This window comes from Lepidochelys olivacea (genome assembly GCF_965140295.1).
Source record: "Lepidochelys olivacea isolate rLepOli2 genome assembly, chromosome: 13".
In the NCBI taxonomy this organism is placed as follows: Eukaryota; Metazoa; Chordata; order Testudines; family Cheloniidae; genus Lepidochelys; species Lepidochelys olivacea.
The window spans coordinates 39,025,862-39,040,066 of NC_140423.1; the positions used below are offsets into that span (position 1 = coordinate 39,025,862).

Below are 14,205 nucleotides of genomic sequence, written 5' to 3' on the forward strand. Positions count from 1 at the left end.
GGTGGAACATGTTTTTCAAACCCTTTATCATTTCTCTCTAGGCTGCTTCCTGGAAACTTACCCCCAGCCACAAATCCACTTGTCAGCATCCTTTGCACGCTGGGGGAAACAGAAGGGGAACAGACTTCCTGTCTTAGAGAATTTACACACCAAGAAACAAAGACACCGGTTCCAACTCCTCTTGCTGCCCGGAAACGGCATTTGTGATGCTTAACTGGCTGCATGGTGCTCAATAACTCCAGAAGCTGAGCTCCTCAAAGTACAGTGATACAGAGCAGCGTGTGGATGGATGGACAGTGAGAGCAGTGTGTGTTTGGGGAAGGATAGATAGCGAGTGAGTGACAGGGGGGAGTGTATGGGGATAGATGCATAGAAAAATATTGAGAGGCTTTGTGTATGGGATGGATAGACAGATAGAGGGGGTGTACGGGGATAGATAGATAGATAGATAGATAGATAGATAGATAGATAGATAGATAGATAGATAGAGGGGTGTATGGGGATGGATGGATGGATAGATAGAGGTGATGTATGGGGATATATAGATAGAGGGACTGTATGGGGATGGATAGATTAGATAGAGGGGGTGAACAGGGATGAATAGATAGATTAGATAGATAGAGGGGGTGTATGGGGATAGATAGATAGATAGATAGATAGAGGGGGTATATGGGGATGGATAGATAGAGGGGGTGGATGGGGATAGATAGAGGGGGTATATGGGGATGGATAGATAGATAGAGGGGGTGAATGTAGATAGATAAATAGAGGGGTAGATGGGGTTGGATAGATAGATAGGTAGATAAATAGATAGATAGATAGAGGGGGCGTATGCGGATAGGTAGATAGATGCAGGGGTGTAAGGGGATCGATATATAGATAGAGGGAGTGGATGGAGACAGATAGATAGTGGGAGTGTTTAGGGATGGAATAGACAGATAGATAGATGATAGAGGATGTGTGTGGGGATAGATAGATGGATGCAGAGGGTGGATGGGGATGGATGGACGGCTAGATATAGATAGGTTGATAGACTTAATGAATGGAGGAGATACCAGCAGAAGTTTTCACACTAGGTTATTTTACAAACAGCTTCTCCCTGTGGACTTGCTCACTGAGGACCAACATTTTGGATTTAAAGCCATTTTGGCTGGGAGACGATGCCACCGGTTGCTGCTTATGGCTCATGGATTTCAGGTCTGTATTCCCAGCTACGTGGGCATCTAGAGTGAATCCCAGAGACAACCGTGTCCTCTCTTCATGGATCTGGTGGCTCCCAGCTGTGGGTGGTTCTGTCGCTTTGCTCTCCTCTGTGTGGGGATGACTGTAGATTTTTTGAGCAGTGTAATAGGCAGCAAAAGACATTTAACTAGCCCTGCAATGGCCACCTAGTGCTTGTTCCAGTTGTTCGTATGCTGGACTAGCTGCAGTGGTGGTTTTACTATGAATAAGGCTGGGCTAGTCAACGGAGCTTTATAAGCATGCTGAAAACATATGTCAGAAGTAGGTAGGGTGTTAGGTGGGTGCCTTTCTGGATTGTATTAATAGACACCTGAGGTCTGAGTCTACAACTCTTACAAGGTAGATCTGTCTGTCTCCACAAACACTTGTCTGTCTTTCTCTCCATCCATCCTCCCATAAATCTGTCTCTCTCTGTACTCCTTCTTCCTCCCTCACTTGAGGAATAAGGTACTAGAGTAAACGTTAGTAAAAGTGCCCTAAATAAGTGGAATAAACCAGATTCCATGCCCCATTCCCAATCAGTCCATGTTACATTAAGTACTTCACAACATGGAATTCGCTGTGTCTCTCCCTTCTGTATTTCCCTTCTGAAGCCAACACTGGGAGGGCTTAAGTGGGGATTGTTGTAAGAGACTAATGGGAAACCTCAGCCTTAATTGTTGACTCCAACCATAACTTTGCTAGAAGTTGCTACCCCATGTTTTTGTAGCTTAGATAAAGCACCCTCCTAGTGGTCTGGGGATTCCAAAAGTAGATAAAGAACCTTAGGTACCTAAACCCCACTGAAATTCAATTGAAGTTGGTCTTCTAACTGCCTCTGGTTCCTTGAAATAACTCCCAATTAGTCTTCTCTAAACAGAAATTATACCAGCAAGGAAAGGTGCATTGTCATAGATTTTTCAGAAACAGACTTTGAAATGGTTTGGTTGGTAGAAATATAATAATAATGTGGCCTCTGGAAAGAGAAACTCTACCCGCAAGGAAAATTCTTTTCAACATGAATAATGAACTATGTTCCCATGGGAGCTGGGTGTTGCAATCCCCTAGACAGCTTTGAAAATCCCACTGATTATTTTTGTTGCAGAGGATGCTAATGAGGACATGTGCATATTTTTTGATTAGTTAAGTGATCTTGAAGGAGAATCAGCGTCCTAGCTGTGCCAGTGACTGTGAAAAGAAATGAGACTGGGTGAGATGCGTCAGTGTGACATTTCCAATAACACTGAAGATCTCCTCAATCCCTTGGCAAGAAACAGCCAAGCTTTGGGATCTCAGACCTCTGATTCCCAATGTCAGCAGCAACCTAATTAGTTAAGGTGTCCCTCCCCCCACTGGTATTTGAATGGATGTAAATCACTGTGCCCCCGTAGTGCCCACAGTGGTACATCCCCAGACCAGAACGTCTGCTTCAGTTTCATACCACAAACCTGCACCCCAGAGGGAAAGTAAGAACTGTGGAGAAAGGGACAGAGACAGCTTCGAATGTTTCAACCTTCCATTGTCTTTGCGAGGCATCTGAAGTGTTCTTTACAAAATTCAAAGGGAGGTAGGTTCATACAGAGGTAGAGGGATGGATGGATGGAGAGACAGAGGGGTGTGTATGAGGATGGATGGATGGATAGATCATGCAGGGTCTGCCATGTACGACTTGATTGCAATATAACGATAAAATACAAAGTGCTTGTGCCATTAAGGTGCATCTAAAAACGTCCAGTGGATTCTGGCATAGAATGATCTCCGCTCAGAGCTCGCCTACCTGTGTTCAAAGCATTATTCTTTCAGTGTCTGGTAGCAATCCTATCATCTTCCTCCTTTAATGGCTCCATCTTCCCCAGGCAAACCAGACCTTTAGGGTTTTAACTCCACCCGCTTTTGACGGAGACTAAGGACAGTGAGATTTTGTAACAGCCTTAGTCACAGTGGGATCCCAGGTTGTCACAGTGTTACATGCCTCTACACAAACCAGGGCGGGGGGGGGGGGTAAGTTGGAAACTGTTGAGAGGTGGCTAGAGTGTGGGAGGGGACACAGAAACTCATTGGGAAAATGGGTGCAAGGGTAACAGTTAAATGTTATTGCAATATTTGTCATCCTTGAGTGGATAGATAAGAAAGAGAGAGATGTGGTGGTGGATGGGCACAGACGGATGGATAGACAGAGGGGTGAGTAGATGGATGGATGGATAGATAGAGGGGTATGTATGGGGATGGATGGATGGATGGATGGATAGACAGGGGTGAGTATGGGAATGGATGGATGAATGGATGGATGGATGGATGGATAGACAGAGGGTGTGTATGGGGATGAATGGATGGATAGACAGGGGGGTGAGTATGGGGCTGACTGGCTGGCTGGCTGGATCGACAGAGGGGTGCATATGGGGATGGATGGATGGATGGATGGATGGATGGATGGATGGACAGAGGGGTGTGGATGGGGATGGATGGATGGATAGACAGGGGGGTGAGTATGGGAATGGATGGATGAATGGATGGATGGATGGATAGATAGACAGAGGGTGTGTATGGGGATGAATGGATGGATAGACAGGGGGGTGAGCATGGGGCTGGCTAGCTGGCTGGCTGGATCGACAGAGGGGTGCGTATGGGGATGGATGGATGGATGGATGGATGGATGGATGGACAGAGGGGTGTGGATGGGGATGTATGGATGGATAGACAGAGGGGTGAGTATGGGGCTGGCTGGCTGGCTGGCTGGATTGACAGAGGGGTGAGTATGGGGATGGATGGATGGATGGATAGATGGATGGATGGGTGTGGATGGGGATGGATGGATGGATGGATGGATGGATGGATGGATAGACAGAGGGGTGTGTGTGCAGATGGATTGATAGATGTTTTTGAGGACAGATAAACAGAACTATGTTGTGGAAGAACGGCTAGATAGATAAGGTACGTACTCCAGGTGGATGGATAGATGAAGGGGGTATGAAAAGAAGATAGATAAATATAAGTGTGTGAGATAATATATCATAATTGTGTTTTTATCTACATCTGTGGACGGATGAATAGATAGGTGCGTGCATAGGGATGGATGGATGGATGGATATGTGTGTGAAGATGGATGGACGTGAATTGGGATAGAGAGACAATAGAATTGGTATATTGAAAAATCCCATTACCAATTCAGGTGCATTTTTGCTGCAGTGAGCTTAAGTGACTCTTTTCTCTAGAGGTTATTGGTTTGTAGTCCTCTGAAGTCCATTCTGATTCAACTTCTCTGTAATGGAAACAGCCTTAAGAGGAAAACCTTAAAATATCCACTACATGGGTTATACCTTTGGAGGAAGAGACTTGAGAGTTATTCATAGTTATCTTCTTCCATTGAAGCTGTTGGAAGTGAGGTTCACTTGAGTCTGCGTGTATCTGTAATGATATCTTATGTTTATATCTGACCTCTCCACCCCACCACAGTATTTGAGCATCTCCCACTCACAGGACCCCAATGAGGTAGGACCATGTATTATCCCCATTTTATAGACTGGGAACCAAGTCACTGAGAGATTAAATGACATGTCTCAGGTCACCGAGGGTATTTGTAGATAAGCAGGAAAGGGAATCCTGGTCTCCCAAGGCCCAGCCAACCGCCCTTATCACTGGATCTCCCTTGCTCTCCAAAGGCGGTGAAAATATTCAGGATGTCCCTAGCAGGTCAGGAACAGATTCCACGTGAACGGGTAGAGAAGGAGGTAGATGGCTAAGTATGAACAGGATAAGCAGACAAAGAGAAATAGCTAGATCCACATTCTCTGTGCATAATCGTCACTTCAGGGAGGTTTCTGCTATTGAATTAATTACTGTGGGAACCCCAGCCGCTACCAGCTCACGGTGATACAACCCCGCACCAAATCTCATCAGCTCCTCAGGGAAGCCTGGTCAAGGTGTCCTAAGAGATGTTGATCTTTAATATTTGCCTTGAGCCTGGGTTGTTTTTGCGGGGGGGTTGGTCCTGGTTCTGTATGATTTTATTCAAAATTCATGTTCTGTCTGAGGAGATTAATTCCAAGATGACCAGGATACGAAGACAGCCCCACAATATTCTACTGCCCCTCAGGGCCAGATTCTGATACCCGGAGGCATAAGCAAGACCTTGGAGCCTACACTAGAGCTGGTGTAGTGGACAGAGCACTGGTCTGGATCACTGGATGTTTCCCTGCTCTGTTCATTCCCTCCAGAGCACCTGGCTTTGGCCACTGTCCGAAGACAGGACACTGGACTAGACAGACCTTTGGTCTGACCCAGTCTGGCCGTTCTTATGTTCTTACTGCTCTGGGACTTGGGTTGTAGCCAGGTCTAACTCTGCAAGTGATCTTTCCTTGTGACCTTGAGCAAATCACTTCACTTCTCTTTCCCCTTCCTGCTCTAGTCTGTCTTGTCTTGTAAAACTGCAAGCGTGTCAGGACAGAGACTGTGTCTTGCTGCCTGTTTGTACAGCACCTAGCATCAGGGCATGTGGGTCACATGTCCCTCCCCTCCCCCCCCCGCAGATTTGCTGCTTGGCTTGTACTGAGCATGCTCACATGGCCATGCTCAATAACACCGCTGAAACCAGCTGCCCTCACTCGCCCCTCCCCCCTCACTATGGGCAGGCACAATCTCTGTCTAGCACAGCGCATCCCCGTGGGATACAAATAATGATGTGTGATTGCTGAGCTCCATCAAGCTCAGTTTCTACCATCTGAAGACCAGAGTTTAGATTCCGAGGCCTTTCCTTGTGTTGAATGGTGCCTTGGGCCGGGAGTTTCTTTCGTGGGCGCTGGCGGCCTTTCGAAAAGTCTGAGTGCGTCTGTGCTTTTTGCAGAGTTGCCAGTGCGTACAGGTTATCGTCAGGGTACCTTTCCCTGCGGTCTCATCGGTATACGTCTACCACCTATTACTACAGCAGCTGCAACACAGTGATCCAAGCCGATGCCAAAACCTCCAGTGAATTGGAATGTTTGCCCAAGCTAATGAGCTCGAGAGTAATTAGTGTACTAAGTGGCCCAACAGGTAAGAAACATGAATTAGTTATTTTTTTTTAAACGAGGTCACTTTTTGTTTTTGTTTCGCACTCAGGAAACTGGGGGCCAGATTGCCAAGGTCTTTCGGCACCCAAAGATGTGAAGAGGTGCCCAGGAGAATTCACAAAAAGACCTAAGCAGGGTTAGGCACCTAACTCTCATTGAGCTCAATAAATGCCCCTCAGTCCTCATGGTTCTCTGGAATTCTTTGCATCTCTGATTTATCTTCCCCAGTTTCTGTGTTTTATGTGTTATTTGACAAGAGCATTTCAGAAGATATATTTTTTTACCCAATGGAGAAAGTTTTTTTTTTTTTAAAGAAGTTGCTTCTGATCGAAACGTTTCCAAAATGCCGTTTCTCTAGGTCTGACTTGCTGGCATAGCCGTGACCGTACGGAGGTTTTTGATATGGTGTTTGTCATTGTGATAACTCCAGCTACCGCTTAACACAGTGATGTGTGCCAATACCAAATGTTCGTTACCGCTGGTACGTAGGAGGCGATCACATCTAACGGGAATTGTACGTCAAGATTCCTTGAGCGGCTTTCAAACTCTCATCTTCCTGTTCCCATGATGGAAAGTATGTGTCTTTTAGTCGTTACTCATACGTCCATGGTTTTTGTTAGGGGGTATATCACTGTGATAGTAACTACCACTCCAGCTATAGTAGTATACACAGTGATATACAGCTCTGCAAAATCTTCCTCATCTCTTCCAATAACCGCAATCAGATACTTATTAGGATAACTCATCCTTCCAGTCCTGAAAACAGTGTAACAGGCAGGAGACAAATTGCCAATCCCTTTAAAAAACATTGAATTAGGAATACAGGATGATGGGATGTTTAAAACTAGAACAGAATAGAGGAAAGTAGAGTGGAATAGAATAAAGCAGAGTGGGATAGAATAAAATATTGGAAAGGAGAATGGACTAGTCTAGAATGTTTAGACACAGGAATATAGGAATTGCTAGCATGGGTCAGACCAGTGGTCCATCTAGTAACCCTCTGAAAATATTTCAGGCTGCGATGACCCCCCCAACAAGTGACAACCCCCCCATGCCATGACACCCTTAATTCTGCGTTGCTGCTGGCGGCAGCGCTGCCTTCAGAGCTGGGTGCCCTGCCAGCAGCCACTGCTCTCATGACCCCCTCCCCCCACAATAGTCTTGTGATCTCCTTTTGGGTTGGGATCTCCAGTTTGAGAAACTCTGTTGTCATACAATCTCCTGTCTTGTGGCCAGTTCCAGACAATGCAGAGGGAGGTGCAAGAACTGCCCCCTAGTGGGCAATATGGAATAACCTTGAGATGGGCTTGCATCAGTTAGAAGTTGGCTCATGCCCTGACAGAGACGGGTTTACGTCCTCTGCAAAATTCGTTCCCCCTCCATACTTACTGTTGTAATTCGGTGTGTTCTCCTTATCATTACAAATATCCCTTCTCTTATTGAATCCTGATGAGCTCTTGTCCTCATTGATACTCTGTGACAATGAGTTCCACGGGTCAAATGTGCAGAAGAAGGCATCTTATTTAATCAGTTTTCAAATTGCTGAATTTCAGTTGGATTTGAAAATCCCCTTGTTCGTGCTTTGAGGCAGTGTGAACAGAAGGGCTTCATCTGCCTTTTCTCTAGAGTTTATTGGTTTGTAGCCCTCTGAAGTCCATTCTGATTCAACTTCTCTGTAATGGAAACAGCCCCAGGGAGCACTGGGAAAAGTTGCTTAGGATCGTAAGTCCCACCGATTTTCTAGGAAACTTGTGCTGCATGCCATGTTGCAATTTTTGAAAGTCACACCCCTAATCTTTATCAGCTGGGATTTTTAAAAGAGCCTACGGTATTTAGGCACCCAATTTCCAATGGGAGTTGAGCACCTCACTCCTGTAAGAACTTTGAAAATCCCAGTCTGTTTTTCTTTTTCTAATCATTTTTTTTTTTTTTAGAAAATTGTGGATAGATTTAGTCACATCAAAATCGGTCCTGAAATGGATGACATTCCTATATTCTTCCTCTTCCCCTGGTGATAGCCAAAGATTGGATCTCAGAGATCTAGTGTTCAAAGGCGTGGATTCAAATCCTGGTTGAGTCAAGGTACTCAGTTCTCTGGGCTGGTATTTTCAAAGGACCATGAAGGTGTTTTTCCTCTGAAACTCCTAATCCTAGTTTCCAGCCAGGTTTTAACGTCCAGGTGTCATGAAGAGTCTCTTAGGTCCCCTTCAGAAACTAGATATCCCTAAATAGATATGCCGGTTAACATGGCTTTCCTTGGTTCTGTGGTTTTCTGTTGCATTTGCATTGGCCGTGTGTGGTTTTTGGCATGAAGTGCGTCACTGTGGTAGCTCCCGTAGTAGTTACACTGTGATACACGCCCGCACAAAATCGTCTAGGGCCAAGATTCTTCCATAGCGGTCTTAGCAGCTTGGGCAAATGTTCAAAAAGGTGGAAACTCTTAACAGCTTCTCTAAAGTATGCCCCCTATTTTGGGGTGTTAATGCTAAAATTCAGGGTGATGAATATTATTACTCTTAGGGAGCAGCCAAACCATGCTAAGATCTTTCCAGACATTCAGGAAGGATCTCAAATGCTATTCTATTGTGGTCTTGTCCAGTGTATTCTAATCTTGTCTATTTTATTCTAGCCTAGTCTATTATGGTTTACCTTAGTGTAGGGTATTATATTCTACTCTAATCTATTATAGTCTGCTTTAATATAGTCAATTTTATTGTAGCCTAGTCTACTCTAGTCCAGCCTACAGTAGAGTCCCTATTTTTTTTAATTAGGGACTGAGGACATCATAACATTGAACATCTCAAAATGATGGTAGGTACGGTGCATCAGTTGCAGTATGTTGCACTGCATTGCTTTCTTCTTCTTCAAGCCACTGTGAAGCGATTTCCAGTGAATCGAAGGCATCTGAATGTGAAGGGATGTCGACTTGTTTGTCATCAACTTCTTTCATTGTGTGATCCCCACCCACCCACACACATCAGAAAAAATAGCTCATATAACTGATCATTTGTGAGACTTTTTTTGTAAAATCAAGGTTCTACTGAATTATAAGTCTAGTATATTCTAGTTTATTCTAACATATTCTAGTCTAGTCTGTTGTATTCTAGTTGAGTCTAGAGTTGTCTACTCTAACCTCTTCAAGTCTTCACGCCCTTCACAGTGTTATCTGAGTCTAAGAACAGACAGACAAGTAGATAGATTTTAGGGGGAAAGGAACACAGAGTAGGAACTGGGTAGAGAAGTCAAGTCAGTTGACTGTAGGGTGTCCAAAGGATTTCAGTCTTTCAGAGGATTTAAGGGATTTGCAAAGCAGTTTGGTGGTTAAATTCCATTGAAATTTGTTGTCTTCACCTTCAGTGAGGACTGTGCCTCTGACTGCCTTGGGAGGCTTTGAAATTCTCAATATCTGGCCCTTCGGAATGAATATTGGTGAGACAGAAAAATGTCTTCCTCAGCCCCCTGGGTCTGGCTTACTGAGGTGAGGGCTAGGACATCCAGAACTTTGCTGTGGGATCTGTCATGGTGGTGGCTACTCCCTTCCCCCCAGGTAGTATTATGTGGTGGTGTCTGCAGCTGGTTCTTGAGAGGGTCCCTGGCCAGGGCTGTCCAATGGCAGAAGCCAGAGGCGGAATCAGAGTGTCAGTGGGGTTTGCTATCGTAGCCCAGTTGAGTGTCTCCAGACTTCACTGCTCCAGGGGTGGATGGAACCGGTTGAGTTTGGGACAGACCACTTGGAAAGAGGGAGAATGAAGGTTATAAAAGGGAATAACCTCAGGCGGAGCCCAGCGCTCTCCCCCAGAAGCACCCACCTTGCGTGAGAGCCAGCGCCCAGTGCAGAAACAGCAAAGATTTTGTGGTGCTGCAGAGATACAGAGTTGCCCATGGAGCCTGGGGGTGGGGGGGGGGAATGAAAGGGGGCAGATAATGGGGGTGCTATTTTAATAGTGAGCCTGTAGAGGGTATTTACATAAAGGGTCCAGGATCAGACTTCTGGCCCGCTCAGTGGCCAGTGCCAGCTTCTTCATAAATTCATGGCGGACAGGTCCATCAATGGGTACTAGCCAGGATGGGCAGGGATGGTCTCCCTAGCCTCTGTTTGCCAGAAGCTGGGAATGGGCGACAGGGGGTGGATCACTTGACGATCACCAGTTCTGTTCATTCCCTCTGGGGCACCTGGCACTGGCCACTGTTGGAAGACAGGATACTTGGCTAGATGGACCTGTGGTCTGACCCGGCCTGGTCGTTTTGTATGTTCAGAGAAAGGTGCAGATGACCGCTAGCTTCCAATGATGGAATAACCTGACTAGAGGAGAGTATCTTCTTGTCTGAGAAGGCTGGGGTGTGTGGTGGGGAAAGAGAGACTAGTTCCAATATCCATAAGTAACATTGCAGAAGATATCTATCTATTTTAGGTACTGATATGATCACCCTCCCATTAGGACAATATCAACCTATCTCACAGTCCTTATTTACCCTTGTGACTCCCCTGTGAGGTGGGGGATTGCTATTTATCCCCCATTTCAGAGAGGGGGAAGTGAAGCATAGCGATGCTAAGGGACAGATTGGTAAAGGTCTTTAGGCACCTAGTGGGATTTTCAAAAGCATCTAGGTGCCCAAATCCCATTAAAAGCAATGAGTTTTGGGTCCTACGTGCTTTTGAAAATCCCATTTGGTACCTAAATGGCTTTGAAAATCTGGCCATGAATGACTTGCTCATGGAAGTCTGCGGAAGCGCAAGGAATCAAACAGAGGTCTCCCAAGTGCCCAGCTATTACTGTAACCACTGGGCCATCTGTCCTTTCTTATCCTCAGGGGATCATGAATAACAATTCTCTCATGAGTACGTGAGTATTGGTGTGGTGGGAAGATTTTGGAGTTGCTTCTTGGTCAGAGTTCTTCATCGGGCATGGCAGGGGTGGTAAAAAATTTCTCATTGGGAAAGTTGTGGGCAAAAAATGAGGTTTTTTGGGTCAAAAATGGATTTTTTCCAGTAAAATGTTGACATTGTAATTTTTAAAAATCTGATTTTTTTTTAATTTTCAAAATGTCTCCTTTCAAAATAGAGAGAAACTCTTAAGTTCTCTGAATTATCAGTGGGGAAAAAGAGGGAAATGAAAAGTGAGAGGAAGAAGGAAAGAATGCCACTTTCAAAGTGAAACAAAATGCTTGTTTCAATGTTTTTTTCCCCCATCAAGCTTCCCCCAACCAGTTCCCCAAACCAAAGCTGAATGTTTTGGAATAAAGTAAACATCCGGGGTACTAAAGGGGTCTTGAATCTACCAGCGAAAGGTAGAATGGGAACCAATGGCTGGAATTTAAACCCGAACAAATTAAACTTAGAAATAAGACACACTTTTTTTTAACAGTGAAAGCAATTAACCAGTCCCAAGGAAAGTAGTGGATTCTCCAACTTGATGTCTTAGATCATGACTGGATGCCTTTCTGCTTCAGTCAAACACAAGTTATCGGGCTCAATACAGGGTAACTGGGTGAAATTCTACAACATGTGACACACAGGAGGTCAGATTAGATGATCTTTCCAATGGTCCCTCTGGCCTTAACATTTAAGAAGTTGTTGGAGATCCTTCACATTCTTCTGCTAGGCAAACCACCAAGTAAAATTCCAGCCAGCTCCAGGGTCTATGTTTTTGATAGGGGCCGTATCACTGTGGTACCAGCTACCCACCCACCACAGTGATACAGACTCATACAAGATCCTTGCCCATCTCTTGCGAATGAACATTGGGGTGATGAGAAAGTCTCTGGAAAGCTCTCCTGCTGGAATAATGTGGAAGAAGAGGGGCTGGATGGGACTTTGGACTCTTGGGTTCATCTCCTCGATTCCTGGTGTGTTTTCTGGTAAGTTACTTAGGACCGGATCCACGGCATTCCTTTGATTCAGGTCCTTATATCACTCCATACCTCAGTTTCCCTAGCTGTAAAATGGGGATTTGGGCTAGGGGATTTAGAAGCACATCTCCCATTAATTTCAATTGTGATTGTGTGTCTAAATCTCCTTCGACAATCTGTTTCCCCTCTGCACCGGGAAGCACTCAGATGCTGCAGTGATGGGGCCACGTAAATGCACAGGTGCCAGATTTCTTTCGCACAGTCATTGCTAAGAGATGCAGGAGTGTCTCACTGTGGTAGCTACTCCAATCAGCACAGTGAATCATAGAATCATAGAATATCAGGGTTGGAAGGGACCCCAGAAGGTCATCTAGTCCAACCCCCTGCTCAAAGCAGGACCAATTCCCAGTTAAATCATCCCAGCCAGGGCTTTGTCAAGCCTGACCTTAAAAACCTCTAAGGAAGGAGATTCTACCACCTCCCTAGGTAACGCATTCCAGTGTTTGAATGTGGTATGGAGTGGTACAAAATCAGTGGTATGGAGATGTACAAAATCCCCTTTGTATGAAATGGATCAAGGTTTTCCCATGTGAGATTTTTTTTGGGGGGGGCGGCGGGAGAGGCGAAGATGCAGTTGAAGGAGAGAGACGTGAAGCATTTTTCTCTTTCCACGTAACCTGGATGAAATTGTGGCTCTTTGTATGGTGGAATAGGTCAGAGATTCATAGAGTATCAGACCCATGTGATTATCTAATCTGACCTCTTGCATAACACAGGCCATAGGACTTCCCTGAATTAATTCCTATTTGAACTAGAGCAGATGTTTCAGGGGGATTTTAAAATGGCCAGTGATGGAGTATCGTAAATTGTTCCAAAGTTTAATTACCCTCCATGTTAAAAGTTTGTACCTGATTTCTAGTCTGAAAAACTTGCCCAGCTTCAACTTCTAGCCACCTTTGTCTGCTACATTGAAAAACTCTATATTTGGGCATTTCTGTTCACTGTGTAGGTACTTATAGATGGCGATCAAGTCACCCCTTCACCTTCTCTTCATTAAGCTAAATAAATTAAGCTCCTTGAGTCTTTCACTGTCAGACATGTTTTCCAATCCTTGAATCATTCTCGTGGCTTTAAGATGAGGCTCTCCTGGTTTTACTGGGCGTAGAACGGAGGAACTTGTGTGTAAAGTAAATGAGCTAATGGCTCTGGGACAGGACCTTCTAACCAGATGACTAGATCTACCACCCAGCTGTTTCCAGGACTCCGTGAGGCACGGGCAAGAGCTCAAAGTTGGGGAAGTTTAAGGCTCTGGGGTCCAGAATTACGTATTGTGTTTTCAGAGTTGCGAGTGTGTCTGGGTTTTTGACAGGAGACACTGTGGGAGCTACTGCTCCACCTAGCACTGTGATACCGAGCAGTATGAAATCCCTGTCCCCCTCATGGGAACTGGGGTGAAGATCTGAGCAGATTCCATTTCATCTGACTGCTCATCACCATCGCTGATGCGCTCCAGGTTTTTGATAGGGGATTTTTCATTGTGGTAGCTGTACCACCAGTTATCACTGTGGTACACAGTCATACCAAATCCACCCTGGTCTCGTGGGAACAGATGTTGGTGTGATGGAAAAAAGTTTCAAAGGCAGCTTCCTTGCCTCTGCACTGGAGTGGGAGCCAGGTGAGCTGGGCTGAAGTCGTGGCTCTGTTACATACTTCTTGCATGATTGTAGATAAGTCATCTAGGACCTGACCTCCAGCCAGCTGGAGTTAATAGAAACACTCCGCTGGATTTCAATGGGTTTTGGCTCAGGTCCTTAATCCCTTAGGCCAGATTGACAAAAGTTTTGTAGATGCCTACTGGTGCAGTGGGAATTACAAAGGCACCTAAGCAAGTTGGGTGCCCAACTCCCATTGATTTAGGGTTAGTATCTGATTCCCATAGGTCCCCTCAAAAAATCCTGGGGATAGAGATATTTCAGAAGAAGTCAGAGGTGTATGCTTACATATTTATTTTCTCACTTGGGAGCTATTGTTGCGGTGATGGAAACTTGTGTGAGAACTTTCCTTGCCTGGTATTTTTGTGCAGCTTCTA

At 45.2% G+C, this 14,205-nt stretch overlaps 1 protein-coding gene across 2 annotated transcripts in view; it reads left to right on the plus strand.

The window, feature by feature from the left end:
* Positions 1-260: 260 nt before the first annotated feature.
* LOC311529603 (uncharacterized protein) overlaps positions 261-14,205 on the plus strand; it is a 49,627-nt gene continuing 35,682 nt past the window's right edge. The window contains exons 1-3 of one of the 2 annotated variants that reach the window (XM_084645660.1): positions 261-296; positions 1,093-1,197; positions 6,062-6,249. In XM_084645660.1, coding sequence (XP_084501786.1) covers positions 286-296; positions 1,093-1,197; positions 6,062-6,249 — 304 coding nt within the window. In that variant the 5' untranslated portion in view covers positions 261-285. Of the gene's footprint in view, positions 297-818; positions 1,198-6,061; positions 6,250-14,205 lie in introns of those variants that run through there. The other variant, XR_014713848.1, reaches the window with a different exon arrangement.